The sequence below is a fragment of the Macrosteles quadrilineatus genome, unplaced genomic scaffold (assembly GCF_028750875.1).
Source record: "Macrosteles quadrilineatus isolate MER2022 unplaced genomic scaffold, UCM_ALF_1.0 Scaffold_9__3_contigs__length_116548681, whole genome shotgun sequence".
Taxonomy (NCBI): Eukaryota; Metazoa; Arthropoda; class Insecta; order Hemiptera; family Cicadellidae; genus Macrosteles; species Macrosteles quadrilineatus.
The window spans coordinates 70870662-70893317 of NW_026542602.1; the positions used below are offsets into that span (position 1 = coordinate 70870662).

At 35.1% G+C, this 22656-nt stretch overlaps 1 protein-coding gene across 2 annotated transcripts in view; it reads right to left on the bottom strand.

Annotated features, from left to right (window-relative positions):
* Nucleotides 1-22656, bottom strand: part of LOC129002909 (E3 ubiquitin-protein ligase Ubr3-like) — an 89743-nt gene that overhangs the window by 61524 nt on the left and 5563 nt on the right. For both annotated transcript variants that reach the window (XM_054431026.1, XM_054431025.1), the window contains exons 2-10: nt 21710-21923; nt 18381-18509; nt 17231-17363; nt 13740-13854; nt 11611-11744; nt 10440-10668; nt 6153-6332; nt 5212-5438; nt 2695-2850 (exon numbers count right to left, since the gene is read on the bottom strand). In XM_054431026.1, the coding sequence (XP_054287001.1) occupies nt 2695-2850; nt 5212-5438; nt 6153-6332; nt 10440-10668; nt 11611-11744; nt 13740-13854; nt 17231-17363; nt 18381-18509; nt 21710-21923 (1517 nt within the window). The remainder of the gene's footprint in view (nt 1-2694; nt 2851-5211; nt 5439-6152; nt 6333-10439; nt 10669-11610; nt 11745-13739; nt 13855-17230; nt 17364-18380; nt 18510-21709; nt 21924-22656) is intronic.

Sequence of the window (22656 nt, forward strand, 5' to 3'; positions counted from 1 at the left end):
ATACTAGATGTTCTAATTTAGTTTTTTGAGCAGTCTTTAAAATATTTAGTTTGTTTTAGTGCAATATAATTTGATATAACTAACAGCTGGGTGAATAAAAAAATGTTCTATAGAACTATGACGTTAGTTTATTTACTCTGTGATTTTTTCATTGATTATAGCATTGCCTATTGGATATTGAAGTATTGATAGTCAAAGATTATAGGAAATAAGTAAGATTCTATAACTTTTGCAGTGAATCAAAGCTCACAAACCTTAAAAAAAAACTTTTTTTTTTTTAGGAAAGGTTGGGAAAATAACAATGATCACATGTTTTAATTCTTCTTGGCAGCTTTTCCTTTACTATAAATTTTGAACTGCTTTAAACTATGCTTGAATTTGTAATAAACACACTACATACAGTTTTAATAGACTACTCGATTCCCGTATGTAGAACGGGCCAACAGCTCGTCATTGTTAAAATGTGAGTACAGTACAACTAGTTCAATACCAACCGGACAGGGCCTATTTGCGGGGACATTTTGACAATGACGGCTACCAATACACGCGTAAGAGACGAATTGCAGAAGCGCCGGTTGTTACTTTTATTATTTATTGAGTGTTTTTTTAAATTGCATTCACAAATACTGATCAATTGACAGATCATTGTACGTATGTTGAGTGGATTGAATGCGAAGTATCATAGGTATAACTGACCGTTGCTACTCATTAACTCATCAGATTCCTCCAATTGAGCTAAAGAAGTTTTGAAGAGCATCCTAATCGTAGTTTTATCCACCACATTTTAAAAACAACGTCCTTTCTACACTTTAAGCATTTGGAAAGTTTTTCAACCACATACAGTAGACTCCCTCTTATCCGGACACCTTTTAACTGGACATCGGTTTAACCGGACTACACTCTGACTCAGTAGAAGTGACATCTCTTTATCCGGATATTTTTTATCAGCACATCGATTTAACCTGACTAGATTGGCAGGAAGTGGGCGGTACTGAAACAACTGTTCTCGTGGTAAAGATTTGAGACCAGCAGTAATTACGTGTCTAAATACAATGCTCTCCTAAATTGAAGTCAAATACTCTATAGAGTATGCATTTAAACGGTCCGTTTTAACGAGATTTTGGGGACGACGGTTTAAGCGGAAAATCCGTTATCCGCAGGGGCCTCGGTCCCAAGGAGTCCGGATAAGAGGGAGTCTACTGTACAACTATTGCTTGTTTTCCACATCACCATACATGCTTATAGTACATCTTACACAATCATGCCATGCATAAGTTGATAGGTCACATGCCGGATACGACTCAGCAAAAATCATAACTGTAGCAGCCCTGTTAGTATGAGGGTTGTCCGTAAGTTCGGCTTTTTCGTAATAGTAAAAGTCTCAGACATGATCACGTAACCGGCCAAATGAGCTAGTTCAAGTTCGTAACCAGCACCGTGTTCTTTACTTCATCCACTACTATTATAGTTGAGTCGCTCTCTTACGAGACGATAAGCCCTGTCATAGTAGACGATAACCATTTGAGGGATAATCAACACTCCCCTGGCATGAGTTATGTTCTTTGATTAGATTCTCTGGTCTCAGGCCAGAGACCCTCCTAAAAACTCATGGAAGCAAAAACCAATTGAATTCCATTACCAGTTGACAAACATGAACGGAGATAAATTTTTAGGCGTTATGTGTGTAAGGAATGGGCGACGTTTGGAGGAGGCCATAAACATTTGTACAATGTTTTTTTGGTAAAGGATATTCACAATTATACTACATCTGCAACAGACTTCCATGAACACAGGAGGTGTAGGATATCTCTCCGCAATCACAGTAGACGTTCTTAATTTCATCCTTGTAGCAAAAAAAACTGTTATTGCAGTGGTTTTGTCTATGGTAAGGCTCTAGGCCAGATTCTGAATTGTAGAATAAAGGGGGATAGTAGATAGTAGCTTACCTTGGAAGAAGTACAGGTAGGGTAGGCCATAAGATACATCAAATAAACAGTATTTTTCTGTGAATTCTATGGGCTACCTGTACTTCTAAAGCTAGCTGCTATATCCTCCTTTATTCTACAATTTAAAATCCTGTTATTGCAGTGGGTCATAAAAATGAGTGGTATTCAAACTGAGGGCTCGGTCTCGACAGTTCCTCCAAGCTGATTTACAGGAACCTAAGTTGTATAGCGGTTAGACAAGCCACCCTCGTCACAACCACAAGCTACAAACGTCAGTGCGCATAGTGACTGAATAAGTTACCATTGGTAGAATGGCAAACTGGTGGGTCAAAAACGTCAGTGGGTTTTAAATGAGTAAGTAAGTCAGTAACCTTTGAATGAAACCTTTGATGCCGTTTTCTAGAGGCACATTCGCAAACCGGTGAGTCAAAACGCCAGTGGGCTTTGAATGAGTTACCAGTGAGACAACGACAAACTGGTGGGTCAAAAACGTTAGTGGGCTTTGAATGAGTTACCAGAGGCAAAATGGTAAACCGGCAGGTCTAAAACGTCAGTGGGCTTTGAATAAGTTAGCAGAGGCAAAATGGCAAACCGGTGGGTCAAAAGCCTCAGTGGGCTTTGGATAAGTTACCAGAAGCAAAATGGCAAACCGGTGGGTCAAAAACGTCAGTAAGCTTTAAATAAGTTACCAGTGGGTTATTTGCGGTATGAGTCGTATCCATACATGAATAGATAGACGAGTGCCTACCTGTACTCTCAGCGGATGCATCATGATCAGCTGCAGCATGTCCTGGGGAGGCAGCACCTCCTGTAGACTCACCCCTTGTACATTGATGGCCTGACACATGAACACCGACAGGTACCTGTGTAGAGGTAGGTGGAACGACACCTGGTTGCTGTCCGGCTGAAACAGTAACAGTACATCAGCATACTGGTCATGTCGTGTTGTGGTGTACAGTAGAACCACTCACTTTAGGATACTGAGGTAGAGTTCTGTATATAAGGACCAGCTGTCGCCTATTTATTATTCAATGAGTCAACAATAACATAATCCTGTTCAAATCAGTCACAGTTTTCGCTTTTGTCTAAAATGATATTTTTACTATACCTTATTATGTTAGTGAGATATTTGACGTGACATAAACAATACTATAACTTCCAAAAAAATTTTGCCATCAATTTAGCTTGGTAAAAAAGTCAGAATATATAGTAATTTACAATCTGTCAGTGGTTCACTTTAACTATGTCCATTTTGACTTAACTGGCAACAACTTTCTTTTTTTTTTGTTGGAATGACTAGTTCTATCATTAATCAAAGGTAAAAATTCCATCAACCAAACCACTAATAACCAAAATACTGAAACCCGAAATAGCCTAAGAAAATAAAATCACCAAAATGTGTATTAGACAAAGCAAGAGAGAGTGAAGTGACTAAACTTAAACTATAAAGGGTGACAGAGGATTTGGGATTAAGAGTCCTTGGAGGCTAGCAGCAATCTTGGATCGTTTCAAACCGCTGCTAAGAGTTATTTATTTACCATCCAAAAATTGTTTTTCAAACACCGACCAAAGTGACACTGTGAGAATATTAATTGTCTTTGTAGTTTTGAATTGTTTTCCAAGGGAGTCTAAGGTTAGTCCATGGAAGCTTATGGCCATCTCGTGTGTGCTCGGCATAAGAGCAATGTTAATTTCGTTAATTTCAAACAGCCGCTGAAGAGTTATTTACCATGTAAAAATATGTTTCAAACACCAAGAGTGATTGTAATTTAATTATCTAGAGCACTGTGGGATTAGAAATTTTCTTTGTAGTTTTTAAAACTATTTTATGAGTTAAAACGTCTAGGTTTCGTGGACTCTTAGGGCTGTTGACTGATGGTCTTAGAGCTACTGTTTTAGTCTGTTTACTGTCTTTTCCTCTAAGGCCTGAAAAAACCCCTCTCTTCCTCGGTTTAAAATGCTGTCAATTACACTGAAATATTCTAATATTTTATGTATAGTGTAAAGTTTTCTGTTTCTTGTGCCAGTTTGGAGACTTTTCCATCTAGGTAAGCCTGCTATCACCACAAAACATCCTAAATAAATAGTAGTATAATAATTTTTTTAAGCTGACTAATACAAAATTCTGTTAAATGTTTCACATTCATTTGCTTTTTTATAGCTGGGTTTAACATTGAGTAAAAGTTCTGGGTGTGTTTAATACTAATAACAGTAGGAGAAACTGTGTGTAAAAAGTGGAAAAATCTATGAATAGACAAGTTTCAAAATTTTGGGAAATTTTAAATCTTGTTCTACAAGACAGAAAAGATTTTTTCATCAAGATTTTTTCTTGACGAGAAAAAAAAAATTAAAAACGCCTGCAGAAAATCATTGCAATACCCGCAATATATGAGCGTGTTGTAGTTGCGTTTCCTTTGCGAAGGCGTTCTTGTTTAATTAATTCTTTACAAGTAAATATTACTTTAATTGTTTTTATCATTTGAGAAGTTTTGTTACATAAGTGTAAGCAGTGTGCGGCATGTTTTAATACTGTAAACATAGCCAAAACAAGTAAGTATTTTAAACAAATTAATACTTCTTTTATTTTATAGTTTATTTTATTTTAGGATAAGTTTAACTCTATCCTAACTGATATCACCATGTTTCCTAAGCGTAAGCGTTATTTTTAATAAATTAGGCCTAGACATTCCATCGCCATGTTAAATTTGTGGCCAGCTTTTTTATAAAAATCGTCGTAGTTGATGTGAGCCACCTACAGATTGCGCTGATCTAAATTACTAACTTCTGCTGAATACACAATCTTTTTACCCAAGTCAAACTTAGGGAACGACTTATGATGAGTTGACCCATCAACCTGGTCAGCAACAAAAAATAAGGTATAAAATAGAATTTTAGACACTAGAGCATTCTGTGACTGGCTCACACAACTTCATTCTTTTTTAATAAAAAAATGGCTACAGTTGGTCCATATAGATGGGAAAGGTTAGGCGTAATTCATATACATTTTTTATACTGATGTTTTTTGATAAAATATTTTAAATATCCTTGCCTATTATTATATTTTTTGTATTTAAACAGCCATCTAACAATTTTACGAAATCAGCTAAAAATGTCAAACGTGCATTTCCCGTTATGTGATCTCGTCTCAAAATTTTGTGAAAAATAAAAAATCTCGCCTCGTCTCGAAGTATAGTCCAATCTCGTCCATCCCTACAAAAATCTATTGTTATCTATAGTTGTCTTACAAACCATCAATTATACTTACAATATCGGGCTGTGTCATGTTAATGGCCTCGAGCCAGTCGCGCAGTGCGGACAGACAACTAGCCAGCACCCTCTTGGTGAGTTCAAGTGTGGACGTGTCGCGCAGATGACTCAACAACGCCCACATGGGGTACGCGCTCGCCTCCAGCTCAGCGGAAAACGCAGCATAGTACGTGTTGGGCTCAAACTCTACGTGCTGCACTAGCTCTCGCTGGTTGACGTTCATACCTGAAAAAATACCAGAATATTTAAGTCAAGCCAATGTGAAATATGTTTGGATAAACTTGAGATTGACACTCGTTCACATGTGTCACTGAAGAGTTATTATTGGCTTAGACAAACATTAATGAGTATTGTCAGTGAACTTTCAGGCGAACTTCAGTTTTAAAATAACTACTATACTACTTACTAGGTACCTAAAGATTACATACTTAACTAAAACAAGACAGGATTTTTTAATGCCGGGCGGACCCTGCTGCAATAGTTTTTTTCCAAATCGTTCCAAACCATCCCTTGCATTAAATCATTAAAATTTAATATTTATAAATACCTTGGGGGTATCAAGTGTAATTTTAGGACCACTTCCACAACTAAATGGTTCTCTAAAGGGCCCGTAACCTTCCTTTGTACAATCAACCTTTCATACTTTTCCTGTTTAAAAACAACACATTTGCTTTAGCCACACTCACTACAATCGGTAATAGCTCGCGCTGTAAAGGATTGAGCAGCTAATAAACAATGTGCTGTGTTAAGTCCTAATTTGAAACAGTTCACAGATTCCTTGACAAATGCCCCCACCTATTGGGTTCAGGCAGATGACGAGCAACGTTTTTAACACCTAACGAGGAAAGCTAGTCAAACCGTCTTGAAGGGTTAATGCAAAACTGTAGGCCTAGCAGCAAACATTTGACCATTTATTTCAATCCAAGTTTATTTATTTACCTTGAAACATGGAGAGGAAGTCAAACCACATCTCAAGCAGCGAGTTGTCACTCATGAACCTGACGGCAACAGGACGGTGTGACAGTACGTTGTTTAGATCTGACACCAGCGGCCAATAGCAATGTTCCTTCATCACCTGCAGGCCACAGTCCACCACCAGGTGAAAGTTCTTTTCTGGACCTGTTCAAACACAAGTTAAAACGGGTCAGTCAAATTTGGATTTTATTTTCTCTTAACTATCTCGATGCCTTTCGAATACTTTTTGGGTAGCATAAACTTCATGAAAAAGGTAGCCTAATTTGAATCTAGAATACCGTAGCTATCCATGCTGAAAATACAGTTAGACGTTGATTTGTCTTTGTCACCTCGCTTCCACTAATCAATCTCTTTTTGTAGTAAGAGGAAATCAAAACAGAACAGTAAATAAGAAGTCGACTTATTCTGAAAAGGCACCAATCCATCTCTAAAGACCAAATGTTATACTTCTCTATTGAGAATTTGAGAATCATTTTACCAAGACATAACTGACTCCAGAAATCTGTCTAACAATAATTTTTAGTAAAAACTAAACCTTCCCACTTGTTTAAATTTTTGGCCTGGATAAGAAAATACAGTAATTAAAAAAAATCATGATTCAATAGGATTAGTTTCAAGACATTATTTCTATTACAATATAGTCCAGGAGCTGAGGGGGGTTGAGCATGCATGAAAGTAGTACGCAATGTTATTGCTGATTATTGTAATATGGACTGTGGTGATCAAAATTACGTATGTCGCCTATTTCAAAAGTGGTCGATAAGGTGGGGGGGAGGGGGCAAACATGGCGGTTTGCGCTATGCGTTAAAACGCTGATAGTTCGAAAACGGTAAAAGATAGAACATCGTTTAATACGTCGTTGTAATCCTAAAAATGTGGACAACAATAATGGTCATTGGGTCCGAGGTCGTATCTCTATATAAATAAACAAGTTATTGTATAAAATATGTAAAAATGGACTTTTCGTGTAGATTTTTTACCGAAAGTAGAATTAATTTGTGAGTGCCGCAAAGAAGTAATATCAAATATCTTTGCTGATAGTTGTAATATGGACTGTGGAGATACAAAATACGCATGTCGCCTACTTCTCAGGTGGTCGAGAACTTGGGGGGAGGGGGGCAAAGATGGCGGAACGCGCTATACATCGAAATGACTGTAGCTCGAGAACGGTACGAGATAGGACATCGGTTAAAACGTAGTTTTAATCCAAAAAATATTACCAATAGAAAAGGTCATTGGGTAAAAAGTCGTATCTTAACTAATAAAAAAGTTATAACAATAATAAGTTTAACAAAATCTACATCGTACAGCTATTTTTTTCGAAAATCGTATGGATTGTTGATAAATAATAGTGTAATTACTTAATTACTCGGCTAAATATTAACTAGATGCATTTTCTTATAAGAAAAAAATATATTATTACGAATACATTTGGTTTAAAATGTAAAACACGGCCTCCAAACTACATATAATACTTGGGGTTTCGCCGCAATCAAATGCATAATACAGACTACCACTACAAATCCAATTTTAATTATTATAATGTTGTAGGTTATTACAATATGATTATGTAACAGATTCTTATTTAATACAGTTATATGAAATAAAAAACATTACTACAAAAGTAAATACCTTATAATAAAAAATACGGCAAATCTCTTCATTCTATCCATAACAATTACACTGGTTGTTCATATTATTTGTTGAATTTAAATAGGCTAGGTACCTTTTTAATTTCTCTTAGCACCTGTAATACAAATAAAAAATTGTAAATATTTTCTTTGATACAAATGTATATACATCTATATACAGGGTGACAAAAAAGTCTGGAAACGGTTTAATATCTTTTTAACTAAATCTTTTAGAAAATTCAAACCTTTCACATCAACTTACACGTATGAAAACTACTTTTTCCAAGCATTGTCATTTTTTTACCTCTACCAGGGGACGACCCATGAGGAGTAGGTACATAATCTTTAATGTAAGCATAGGTTGATATGCACATCATTTTAAAGGGTTAGTCAAGTGGAGTTCATTGCCGGAAACCGCGTCCAACAAAGTTCATCCGTTACAAAATGGCAGCTGTCCAAAGTTCTTGTAAAATATACCTGCACAGGCCTTAGTATAGGCAAATACTCGTATTAAACATTAGCTTGAGAGCTTAAACTGTATTTTAAAGTCAACTAGCTCATAGACTACTAGTATTCAATCTTCAAAACAAATTTAACTGGGTTTCAGATTTCCCTGCTAATGTTGACTATTAGTATTTACCAATACTAAGGCCTCTGCAGGTATATTCCACAAGTACTTTGAACTGCCGCCATTTGGTAACGGATGAACCTTTTTTGACGCGGTTTCCGGCAATGAACTCCACTTGACTAGACCTTTAAAATGATGTGCATATCAACCTACGCTTACATTAAAGATTATGTACCTACTCCTCATGGGTCGTCCCCTGGTAGAGGTAAAAAAATGACAATGCTTGGAAAAAGTAGTTTTCAAACATGTAAGTTGAGGTGAAAGGTTTGAATTTTCTAACGAATTTAGTTAAAAAGATATTAAACCGTTTCCAGACTTTTTTGTCACCCTGTATAATTAATGCATGAGAGTGGTCAAGAAATTTAAAGTTTATTGTGTTTATATTTACAATGGAATTAAACTACTATATATTATATTTCATATTTAATTATTATCTTATTTGTTTGATTATTTATTTATCATTATTTCATTTATATACTCAGTGTATAATGAAATACAAAATACAAGCAATCATTATTTTAAAAACAGCAGCAATTATAACGCAACCTAACGGACGAACCCCTAGGCGTTTGGAGGCCGTGTTTTACATTTTAAACCATATGTATTCGTAATAATATATTTTTTTCTTATAAGAAAATGCATCTAGTTAATATTTAGCCGAGTAATTAAGTAATTACACTATTATTTATCAACAACCCATACGATTTTCGAAAAAAATAGCTGTACGATGTAGATTTTGTTAAACTTATTATTGTTATAACTTTTTTATTAGTTAAGATACGACTTTTTACCCAATGACCTTTTCTATTGGTAATATTTTTTGGATTAAAACTACGTTTTAACCGATGTCCTATCTCGTACCGTTCTCGAGCTACAGTCATTTCGATGTATAGCGCGTTCCGCCATCTTTGCCCCCCTCCCCCCAAGTTCTCGACCACCTGAAAAGTAGGCGACATGCGTATTTTGTATCACCACAGTCCATATTACAACTATCAGCAAAGATATTTGATATTACTTCTTTGCGACACTCACAAATTAATTCTACTTTCGGTAAAAAAACTACACGAAAAGTCCATTTTTACATATTTTATACAATAACTTGTTTATTTATAGAGATACCACCTCGGACCCAATAACCATTATTGTTGTCCACATTTTTAGGATTACAACGACGTTTTAACCGATGTTCTATCTTTTACCGTTTTCGAACTATCAGCGTTTTAACGCATAGCGCAAACTGCCATGTTTGCCCCCTCCCCCCCACCTTATCGACCACTTTTGAAATAGGCGACATACGTAATTTTGATCACCACAGTCCATATTACAATAATCAGCAATAACATTGCGTACTACTTTCATGCATGCTCAACCCCCCTCAGCTCCTGGACTAATAGTAACTACAGTTGGCCACAATGACAATTAACAAATATTTAAATTCATCAATTCTCTTTAAATAAAACCTATGCTAAGATGTATTATCTATATGTTGTGTAACCTTTTTATAAGTCTATTTCAAAGGAAAACCAAGTTGTTGATTTAGGTATCCAATATTAGGATGCAGAAACAGTGTTAAATGTTATTTGACATTTCATCGTGTATCTATTGGCCTTTGGATTCTATAGTGTTTTTAAGCGTACAAGATGTCCTGAAATTATTTCTTCTTTTTGTTTATCTACTAACTTTCCAACCTCAACATTCTCAGGTTGCCTTCAAATCTGAAATTTGCTGAAATTACAAATCATGTTGTAGCCTACAATTCTAATGAAATTAAAACACGCAGACCAAGGTTGAGAGGTACATATCACTTTCATCACTACTGCAATATGGGGAGCAGGACTTCGGTCCCGGGTTCAAATCCCGCCAAATCACCAATGTATAAGGGATATTGCCGCAACCCCTAAGTCTAGCCTGAAGTAATGTGAAAACAATCCCGGGCTCGTGCCTAGCGTCCTAGGGCAAAACAAGACAAAAACAATATTTCTGATAACTCACAATGCAGTGTGTTGGGTATGAGGATCTTGCTCATCATGTATTTGAGGCTGGTCACCATTACATGTAGCAAGTTCAGTTTGTCCACCATCCGCAGAGCAAGCGCCTCGTTGCTGAACAGTTGCACACTCACGTGCACCACTCGATTACTGAGCGTATCCGGGTCACTCGAGCACTCAAGCATCATTGAGATCCGACTGTAGTGCAGCACAAACGCTTGTGTCAGCGCTTCCTGTTGACATGACACACGGGAATTGTGAAAAAGCACATGCTAACACTGTTCACCTGTTACTGATAGTTACTTAAAATATTTGTGATAGCTGGTCATTTTACAAGTTAATAAGTCTGAATGCCAGAAAAAATGTTTTAATCAAGCTAGGGTACGGTCAATACCAGCGAGCTTTTATTTTCACGATCGAATTAGTTGCAACGGAAGATGTTCGCAATTTCACTGTGTCTGTAGAAGATGTCCTTGATTTTGCTTGGACCGCAGAAGACACCAAAAATAAATATTTTTTTTACTATACTTTCCAAACAACATGATTTTGGACTAACGGCAAAAACGTTTTACCTGACTAGTTTCAAAATAAAAAAAGACTGGGGACTGGCCCAGAATCCCCTAAAGAAAACTACAGTACAAACAGTATTTGAAACTTCCTCCATTTCAAAATATTATTTCTTCATGTTTTTTTTTAAATCTTAATCATAAAGAATCCTTTGTTATGAGTGTTATCTGTCTACAGGGATTATGTAAGTAAATTATCAGTGAATTCACTTTTAGGTAGCGTAAGTATTTTGCAAATTTATAGAGCAAAGTTTTGGGCAGTTAACCCCGTCATTCACACCAACCCAGACATGTTTTGCATCATAAGTATTATCCAGAAGAACCAAAACATGAACATTTAAGGCTTCTCTATTATAACTTTAAACAAAACATTTTTTTTTAAATAACTTTTTTATTGAAATTGTTTTGATAGTCAATAAAACTCAATTTGATACTCAACGAAACTAGGAATCACTCGATTGTGTAAAAATTGAATTTAGTAGCCCACCAAACTGATAGGATTTTTTATTAGGCTATCTTTTTCAGACAGCGATTTTAAATTACAAGCCAATCTCGTCAGAAATACTCCGATTAGATATTTTCATTTTTTGACAGTGTGAATCAACTCACCTTGTAGTCAGGGTCAGGCAACATGTTGAGTAGAAGACACACAACTTTCTGAGGAAACTCAAACTTGACAGTCCAGAACACAAGTTCCTCCAGAAACGTTTTATGTACCAAGGTTTGGGACAATGCAGGACAATCTGAAACAAAACAAGAAATTGACAAATTTATAACTCGTTTATTACATAGATTACCGAGGCAAATTAATAAGAGTATAATCAAAACTAAAGGATAAAAGTGTGCACTGATTTAAAATTGAAGATTTTTAACATATAGGCTAAATTAACAAAAGCTAATTAGCGATAGTTGTTAACATCTCTGCCACAGCAAACAGCTGACTATTAAGATTTCAATTTGAATGATTGGATTTTTAATAAAATACTAGGGAACCCGTGCGGCTTAATGAGCCGCCTAGTATGAAACATAACGCCGAGAAAAACCTTATGCTTAAATTCTAGTAACTTTAGTTACATCTTAGAGTTATTTGAAAACTTGATAGAAACTAATTTTAAATATCTCTAATGGCGTCACCAAGGTTCACCTACATCATTTCTGCTCTTGATTTTAACTGATAACTTCTAATGAATCCTAAACGATCTGCCTCAATTCGAGTTAATATGTCGCAACAAAGTTTTTCCAGCATTGAGAATTATTGAACAGAACTGTTACTGTACTGATAACCTTTCTTAAGTAATTAAAGTTGGGCCATTTTATTCCTTTGATTTGAGACATCCCCCGATCAAACAAATTTTCTCCGTAGAGTAACCTGAAAAGTGGGGTGATGTCAACCATTTCACGTGCTCCATTTTTTACCCACAAACTCGGGGTTACCAACTGGACAGCCTGCTTTGAATAGGCTAAAGCAGCAACACCATTGAAAGTTGGTTAACGTAATTTTAACAAAATGTTTTGAAATATCTCGATCTGTCAGTGTCTGAAGTAAACATATGCATGCATTCATTTGATCTGACATTTAGGCAAGTTTACTTTCCCACCGTGACAACACTCTGAGCTTCGTATATTTTTTCACTTCCAAAGTAAGTTGCATAGCAGAACTGGCAAATATTATTCATCTCACAAAGTGAATGAGTATCTGGATGGGTATCTGTTAGACCAGGTCTCTCTTTTTCTACTCTCCTCATACGCACAAAATATCTTATTATTAATTGTGTCCTACTACCGTGTTCAATATTTCTTCTTTGAACTTGAGGCATTTTCTGATCTTCCAACAAAACTGATTTGAACTGTTTAACTTGGTCTTAACCTACTAAATTACAAACATCAATATTTACTCCCAAAAAGCTACAGCTTCTTATAAACAGCTGTGTTTTTGTTTTAAATTTGTTCTATGTATTTCTTATGGGGAAAACCCGACCTTTGAGTGGGCCTCTTGCTCTTAAGGGCAGGAATTTTAGAATTCTAATACCTTATTGCAAAATTACATATTGAGACGAATCTTTTGACACCTCAAACGTTGAAATTGGTCCACAAATAAGGGAGGAGTTGCGTTAACAAAAAACGGCTTCATGTATTATATATATAGATAGATAGATTCCCATAAAAAGTCATAATTATTGCCCATTTAAATCTAGGATGCTAGTTCTAGTCTGGAAATGTCTTGCACATTACTTCAGACTAGACTTAGAGGGTTGCGGCATTATCACATAAAATCCATTGGTGATTGGCGGACTTTTAACCTGGGCCCTCGGGGACCAAAGTCCTACTACTAGACCAGCTCGCTCTCCATTTAAATAACATTAGATTTAACGGGTCACCTAGGTTTGCTGCTACTGGCAAAGTAAAAAGGGTTTTTTGCCAAATGTTAGTAGTTCAATAAACTTTAGTAGCCCGAAATAAATTAACTTGCAAAATTTGATCAACATGTACCGGTAGGTCTATCCATAAACTTAATATTTTTTTGTTTATTTAAATAGAATTTTAATGGGTAACTTCGTTGAGTTACTACCAAGACTCAACTATGTGCAGTTAGTGAAAGTGCTCAGTAAATTTACCGGTCTCCAGCTGAGTTTTCAGATTCTTTCTGTAAACAACAGCTTTCTGGTATATAAAGAGACCCGTAACCAGGTTACTGTGTAGTGGGGCAAAATAGACTTATAACTCTAGTATGTATTTACCCAGATATTGCGGATGAGGTTCGGGATTGGGCAGTGAGTCGAGAGCGTCCTTGTATATCCGCTGACTGTCCGTCATGTAGGCGTTCTCACAACACTCGGTGAGGTGTTTGTACAGCTGCAACACCAGAGGTTAATTTTAATGAAAACTGTATGTGTAAGCGTGGGAATTTCAAAACATATGATTGATAAACTTTTGGACTTTTGTTTTAAGAGCAAAGTATCAAGAACTTTCACTATAAGTTAATTGTCATGCTAACGTTTGAAACAGGTGTAAATATTTATTGACCCAATTTAATATTTACATCCGTTATCTATTAATGATTTGATCTGTTGATTATTTAAGGAAATATATTTTGTGAACAGTTGTAGATCTTAAGATGACAGGAACGGAAATAACATAAAAACCACTGATGTACCGAAATACCCTTATATTCCAACCATTATATAACTTTAAAGATACAGTAGGTTATCCAAAACGGCTTTGCTCCTTAATTTTGGTTAGATGAAGTTTTCTTGTAGGTATGACATTTACAGTAGCCTATTCTTTTTCAATGCCTCAATGATATGTAGTTTTGTACCCCATCAACCTTCAGTTTAGCACAGAAACACGTCAACAATCTTAAATGCAACTATTTAATTCATCAATGGGGTAAAACATAGAATTTTACCTGGTTGGGCACAAAATGTACTTTCATACTGTATTAAGTGTATAGCCTAATAAAATCCAATAAAGCATTTATTTGTGAAAAACATTTGTGAAAATCAATATTTCTTATCTATATAGTAACAATATTTTATTTTGTTTAAGCTTTGAATGTTTACTGTTTACTCCGACAAGAAACTATCTCAATTTTCCGTATTCTATCCCAACTAATATTTTTTCAAGAGGAGGATTTTTAATTAAAATAAAACGGGGAAAAATTCAAATATCTTATTCCAAGCTAAAACTTCATATAACAAATTGTTACTCCAAAAGATAAACTCTACCATTTAAATAACCATCAAGCCAATTTAATTTGCCACTAATTTTGTATGACAGGTAAATTATAAGCAACAGTGTTGTTCAAAACACAGCTGTGGGTGAGATAAGCGCAATAATTAATAAACAAGGAAGCGAGAGAGCCAGAGCCACAGATGAGGTATAAGGTAAAGTATGCAAGGTGAGCCAGGGGTCATTGACCTGGACCTTGGACTTGCCCAAACCCAGCGTTCAGCCAAACAGGCTATCATTAACATCTAAACAATGGACAGGCCTTCAGCATCGATTATCCAACACCTGATGAACTAATAGCTGGACTAGCATCTCCGATATAATGTATTAATATTTAATAAAATTGTTTAAAATATTCAATATTTTAATTACAAGAGGGAATTTGGTTACCAATATATGTTATCACCATAGGTATTTTAGAAAACATGATTAATGGTAAAAATAATTTTAGTAATATATCGCTAAAACTGTTATAATCAAATAAAATTAATATTAGCGGAAAGTGTGTTGATACTTTTTTTCAAAGGATGAATTTAATACATAGACATTAAAGAATTATTGTGTTATATTTTTAATTGTTAGATTTAGCTTAAACGAAAACCAAATGTACATGTATGTATTTAATCTTTGTAACTAAAATATTGCTGACAACAATTGACAAAACATCAACTGAACAAAAATAATACACTTCCAAAGTATAAAAAAAATTAGTAAAGAGTGTAGTCCATTTACAATTTTATAGTTGGAAGAAATGTAAATAATTCTATCTTCTTACTTGTTATTGTTTTAAAACTGCCCTAAAAAAAGTAAATTGGCATCCTGTTTTATTTATTTGTTACTTGTGATAATACGGTTAAGAAGGTAAAATTGATTGTGTTTATGTTCCATACGAAATTATGACATTTGAAAGTATTCCTAGGTAGATATTAAAAGAAAAAATAATTTTGCTGGTTGATTATCCAAACAACGAGATAACCTAAAACAACCCCGGTTCCAATCAATTCAGTCAACTCTCAGCTGTAATCAATAGCTGTATAAGAAGATTCAAACACATGTTTGTATTGATTAGATTCAATTTTTCCTTGTTTGTATTTTGATACCTCAGAAAGTTTTCGATAAAGATTTACTTTGAATAGGAATTGTATTACCAAATAATCTATTCTATTGACAGAGGATTAAAAAAATTAAAAATTTAAAAAAGAAATCGTTCAGTAGAGCTATTAGTAGACAATTACTTGGAAGAAAGAAGAAAAATAAAAATATATATATAAAGAAAATGTGTGGATTCAAACAGTGCTTGGGAAAATTATTTAACTGTAGTTTGGAGATTTTGTGTTGGAAGGATTAAACTGGACTCTAATCTAAATTTAATGTCCCGATAGCCTTAATTTTGTTTATCATGATTTGTTGCTTGGTCACGATCGATGAAAAATGTGACTTGTCATTTCAATACACAATTCTAGGTCTACTCAAAATCTAACACTGTTTTCTATACGGAGAGGGAATTCAATTTTTTCTATTTATTTCTGGTTATTTATCTAACATTTTTACCCAAATAAAAACATTCAATTCCATTAGATTAGTATTAGATTTTTTTAAAGTAAAAGTGTGCGCATTTCAAGGTGAAAATAAGTGAATGGATGTATTCATGTGTTCAATACGTCCATTCATCAATCCATCCATTCCTATTGGATCCATCCATCCATGTGTAGGCCTATAGATAACTACATTACTGACCAAGATCAGCTTTTTTTATAACCAAGGTAATTTCCTAAAAGCCCAATGACCAAGGACAGCTGGGTCTTGTTTGAAACCATCAATATGCAACTAACTTTTTAAAAGGTTGGTCCAGCCTTCTCGTTACGATAACACCTTTACCTACAACCGTTTTAAAACTAAACTTTTCAATTCAGTTTTTAGAATCAAAAAGATTCACTTGACAACACTAGTGTGGTAAAGCGACAGACCAGAGGAGTTCAAGGATTGAGAGAAAAGAAGTAAAATAGTGATGCTTGGAACACTAACTTATCACTTGGTAATGGCCAATTCAATTTTTGATCTAAGATTTTCTAACCAACAGTTGTGAATGGTGTTAAGTAAAGTAGTGAAAGCAACTTGTTTAATAACCCTTTACAACACTCGTAGAAGGCCAAAGCTTGTGCCTTAAATTTCTGGTTGTGTCGTAATGACTATCTTTACGAGATGCGTAAACTACTTTGACGGGACACAAACGTTTAAAAGTGACTGGGCAAGGAACTTGTCAAAACAGTCTTTAAAATAGAATATTTAAAGACACAAGTATTTCTGCGGCACAAGTATATTTCCAACAATCGCACGGTTGTCCCATATGCAAGTTTTCTCTGTACCTTACTTCTCAACGAAACTAACCGATGTAGAAGAACACAGTGTTCTGTTACCTGAGGGTTTGTATAAGCAAGTTTTCTCTGTACCTTACTTCCCAACGAAACTACCGATGTAGAAGAACACAGTGTTCTGTTACCTGAGGGTTTGTGAGAGCAGCCGTCATAACTCTCCTCATGGCAGCTCCCATCGCACTGAACTCGTGCAGCATTGTCAGGAAGTTATCAGCCTCCATGATGGCTACTATGTGGGCATCATGTAGAGCTGACTTACTGCAACGCAACAAATGTGCAACTGATTTATCATAAATATACTTATATCAAAACAAAATGTTAAAAACTGACCTTAATTGAAATTTTTCAAAAAGAGAAACGAGTAGAAAAGAAAGAGATTTACCTTAAAGTTAAGGTAAATGAAATAGTTAAATACTGCAAGTACCACAAAAACCTTAGTTGAAGACTTCAATTTTGTGAGGAATGCACCCTCGTATCATTTATCATGTTTAATACGCAATAAGTTTGCCAAAAATAAGTTAAAGTAATATCAAGACTCAAAACTTGACATTGAACAAAAGAAAAAAACAAGGGAGTCATTCGTTATGTATCCCAGCAGGGAAGGTCTACAATATTAAATTTCTTCAAAAACAGAAGCTAAAACTCTTACCGCCAAATTAGAGGTAAGAGCTAATTTGGACGGTCCAAATCAGTCATATATTCCAAAAAATCCTTTTCACTGACGTGAATAAGAGCAATTTTCTGTTCCCAAAGACATTTTATAACATTACATACCACTTCTAAAAAATAATCCAAATAAATTAAAATGCTTAAAAATCAAGTGGATTACAACTCTTTTAACATCCACAGTCCAAAAAAATCTAACCAAAGAGCTTTTGTTTATACCCGTTCAACCTGATTTAACGGTGTTTTTGGACCAATTCCTATCTCTTGCTGTGTGTAGGCTAAGTACTGGATGATGCAAGTTATTCTAACACACCTACACACAGCAAGGAAGGGAGGTGAAGGGATCAATCCCCGACAATCAAGGAACATGCCTAATCTCAATTTGAAAGGATGATTGTCAATAATGGTAAAAAACACCGTTCATATGTTTCATATACTGTAAATTTTTTTTTGGAAATAACACCTTGTCAAAAGCTCAATATCAAGAAAGTGTGTATTTTTGTGTGATAGTTACATAAATTACGAACAAACAACAAATACAGTAAATACAACAAATCATCCAGAGAAACCGAAAACAGACATCAATCCTATCAACTGAATGCCACTAACCTGTTCTCGCGCAGATGCTGTATCAGTCGCAGAATCAGCCGAGGCATGATGGCTTCAGAAGTGCACATGAGGTCGGATGGCACACAGGGCTTGTTGACTTGGGCCTGGGGCCCGTGTCTATCACAGAATCTGCAACAACCATAGAGTTTGTATTTGTCATTCTTAGAAGAGAAAGAAGAGAAGAAGAGAAAGTGATGTGTCAAAACCGAATCTCAAATCTCAAAACCATCAAAGCTATCAAAAGTTTCGGTTTTGAGATTCAATCGGCTAGTTTTGAGATTCAAAGGTTTTGGCAAATTGATTTTGAACTGCTGAGATTTTCGACGTCATTATTATTGTTTATAACACAATTTAAACACAAGCTAACCGCAATGAAGCAAACGGATCACCACAAACATTGATGAAACTTATATTCTGAACTGAAATTCAGGTATCACTAATGCTAGATCAATGTACAATACAGTTACATAGGTATTTCCTAAACTCCAATAAATATTAGTCATTAAGTGTTTAAATCTAATAGGTACTCATGTTTAAATATCAGTGTCAGGAGTTTCATTTATATTTTAGAGTGCAGTAGAACCCCGATTAACCGAAATAAAGGGGGGAGAGCCATTTCGGATAACCGATTTTTCGGTTAACCCATCAAATGCTAAAAATAGTCCATGTATTACAGTAGGACCTCAATATCTCGAATCTGAAGGGGTTATGATAAAAATTTGAGTTATCAAGTTTTTCAAGTTAGTGAGGTTCGAGTTATGAAGGTTCCATATGAAAAAGTTCGAGATACTGAGGTGTTGGGGTCTGACAGTGATGTTATGTCATGGCCTTTATAACTCGACTTATACATGTTAAACCTTAATAATCGAACTCAAACTGTATTTATACGTAACTTACTGAAGAGTAACTTTGGAAGCAAAATAAAACAATTTGAATGCACATAAAGTACTGTATTTATTATTTGGCAATAAGTTTGATAAAGTACATAAAAAACATGTTAAATGACAAAAAAAATAGTTTAAATACTGTACAAAACAATAATACAGTATATATCATCCATACACGGAACTACATTTACTGTGTATAATGTTTGATTAAAGCAAACGTTAGTTAACCTCTTTATATGTACTGTAAAAACAAGCTAGGTACTGTAACAACAAAAATACTGAATAGGTACAATACTGTACATACAAAAAGTATGTAGACTGTAGAGAGTAATATTTAAAGGGAAAATTCTAGTGTGATTAAAATAATAAACAAAATGCATCGTAATGTAGTTAAGTACTGAATCTACTTTGGCAAAACGGGTAAACTACACTGACTACAGTGCCTAGCCAAACAGACACGGGAAGCAAACACAGGAAGTTTGATTTTCACGTCTCGACAGGAATCACAACTGACTTGCACTGTTATGGCAAAACTTCGAATTATTGAGGCACATTCATGCGAACTTCGACTTATAAAGGTAAACTTCGAGTTACTGAGGCTCGATGACGGGAAAATTCGAGTTATAGAGGTAGAATGTTACTGTTCAAAAGTTGTTAAAATTCGACTTATTGAGGTTAAATATTTAGAAACTTCGACTTATAAAGGTACTTTTAACATTATGATTAATGTGGATTTCAAGGGGATTTAAAAAAAATCGAGATATTGAGGAATTCGAGATATTGAGGTTCGAGTAATTGAGGTTCTACTGTACTACAGTGTGAAGGAAAAATTAATTTAAAACAATGTCTAAAAAATAAAGTGTTTATTTTGGCTACAAAAAGATAGCTTTGTTCTATCTAATATATAAAATTCTCGTGTCACAGTGTTTGTCTGCAAACTCCTCCGGAACGACTTCACCGATCGTTATGAAATTTGGTGTGTAAATTCTGTAGGTATGCGAATCGGACGTAAACTATTTCCCGTTTCGAAATTCTTAAAAGGGCTCCGCCCCAGTGGCTCTGGAGTTTCCCATGTTAACCTTATGAGAAATGGAATTAATGAATCTTAACAGCTGTTTCAATTAAACAAGTTGGTTCTGTTCTATGATGTTCAATAGCATTAAAGTTACAAGGATTACCAACAGGGTGCAGCACTATTATTTCTTTTACATTTATGACAACAGCTAATTTGCAACCAAAAGGTGAGTGAGCGTAGCGAACGAACTTCAACCTGGAGGCGAGTTAGCGTAGCGAACGAGCTAACCTGAAGGCAAGTGAGCGCAGCGAACGAGCTCCAACCTAAAGGTGAGTGAGCGTAGCGAACGAGCTCCAACCCAAAGGTGAGTGAGCGTAGCGAACGAACTTCAACCAGGACGTGATTGAGCGATGCGAACGAGATCATCTTGAAAATTAAACGTAACGGTACTTTCTTTCCATCGGTCTGTCTTAGGGGAAACCTACAACTTAGGCGATACGAAGTTCGCCGGGTCAGCTAGTTTGTAATAAAAATTAACAAAATCAACAAAAAGAAGTTTTAATATGTAGGCCTAAAATTATTCATTGATTTTTCATGTTCTTAAAACTGTATTTACTGCTTGTTGAGTTAGTTTTGGTTAGTAATCACTAGAAGGGATAGAGAGCTATTAATTGATTTCTCTTATCAACAATAATTTTGATAGACTAGCACACTGCTGTAGGTTTTATTTCACAATCATGATATCGAAATGGATAGTTAAAACAGATGAATACTACTGAATGTGCCAGATTGCCCCTTCATAAAAAATGTATAAATTAAAAACTTAACAAAATAAAACAGGGCTTTAACGTATGTTTAAAAACCTTCAGTCAATTTTTATCTCTTCAAGAATCAAATCTATAAGAATTCTTATAAGAAATGTTTATAATGGGCTACCTTTTTGATTGACTTGATTAGTGTTCAGTGTTCCTTTAGAAATTACCAAAACGGAAAACGTAAATAAATTTAGGTGAACAGGGCAAAAACATTTTATTTTATAAAATTACTAAATCGAACAAATAAATTTTTGTACCTAGAAACATTTTAGCCATCCAGTTTAGGCAAAGGTGTGTATCAAGTCTATTAAACAATTTTTTTTTAAAATTTCTTTCAGCTATAAGACAGCCTAGGTCCTTAATCAGTCCCTAGTAGTACCAGTAACAAATTGGTAGTTGCAAAACAAAATTAAACTCACAATAAAGGCAGAATATGTCCAAAGGTAGGAGTAATTGATCAAAAGAGGCAAAAAAGCAATAACGCCTTGTTTAATTCACTGACAAATTATCAAAACGTCAAAGTGATGTAACACCCGCAAAATACAACTTGTTCTCTATCACTGTGGCAAATTTCAATGGGCCTAATTAATTAAGATTTTTATGAAAACTCACCCGGTCTCCTTCATGACAGAAGTGTCGCCGCAGTCGCAAGCACCGCCCGCCTGACTGCGGAACATGTTGAAGTCGTGACCGTCATGATCACCCTTCTGGAAACACTCCGCGCAGAGTGACATGCAAGGCGAGATTCCACACGTGCGACATCTGTAGGCGACAAAGTTGGCTGTCCATACCAATCCACAGGTAGTGGCGTTGTCGTACCTCCTCACTGTACAACAAAGTCTTGTGAGCAACAGAGATGGTACACTTGGTCAAATAATAAGTTCACAATAGGAAAATATTGCTTTTATTTTCTGCTGCTTACAAATTTCCAATACAGAGCTTGCATTGGGGAGTGAGTTAGTCTAGTGGTAGAGCAAGGGACTTTGGTCCCTGAGGTCCCAGGTTCAAATCACCAATTTTATCTAAGTTAAAATGCTGCAACCCCTAAGTCTTGCCTGAGGTAATGTAAAAAAACAATCCTAGCTTAGCGTCCTAGGAAAAAATACAGAAGCTTACTTGCATTGGGATGTAGTTTTTGGTCTTTGGGATACAATAACTAGTGTAAGTAGACTAGTTATGCTGACCAAAAAGTAGACATTAGATATAAAGCAAATTGCAGTTTGGGTCTTCGCTTAGAAGATTGAATGAATGGTTGTAAAATGAAGAATACATAAAACAAAGGACATAAGCTACGACAAAGCATTTTTTCTTTGACTGTATGCCTACTTATTCAAAATAATAGAGTGCGTTTGTACCCTATTCTATGAATGTTTGATGGATTTCAAATGCAATTATATAATCTTTCTGCAAAAATACATCTGGCTTTACTTGCAAGATAAACTAAAAGTTAAAATGCTAGATCTATTAACTTAGTTATATTTTATTATAGTTAACAAATAATATTTTGGTTTTTATCAAATTACGGTTGAGTTAGATGTGAAAGAAGGGAATTTTATTAA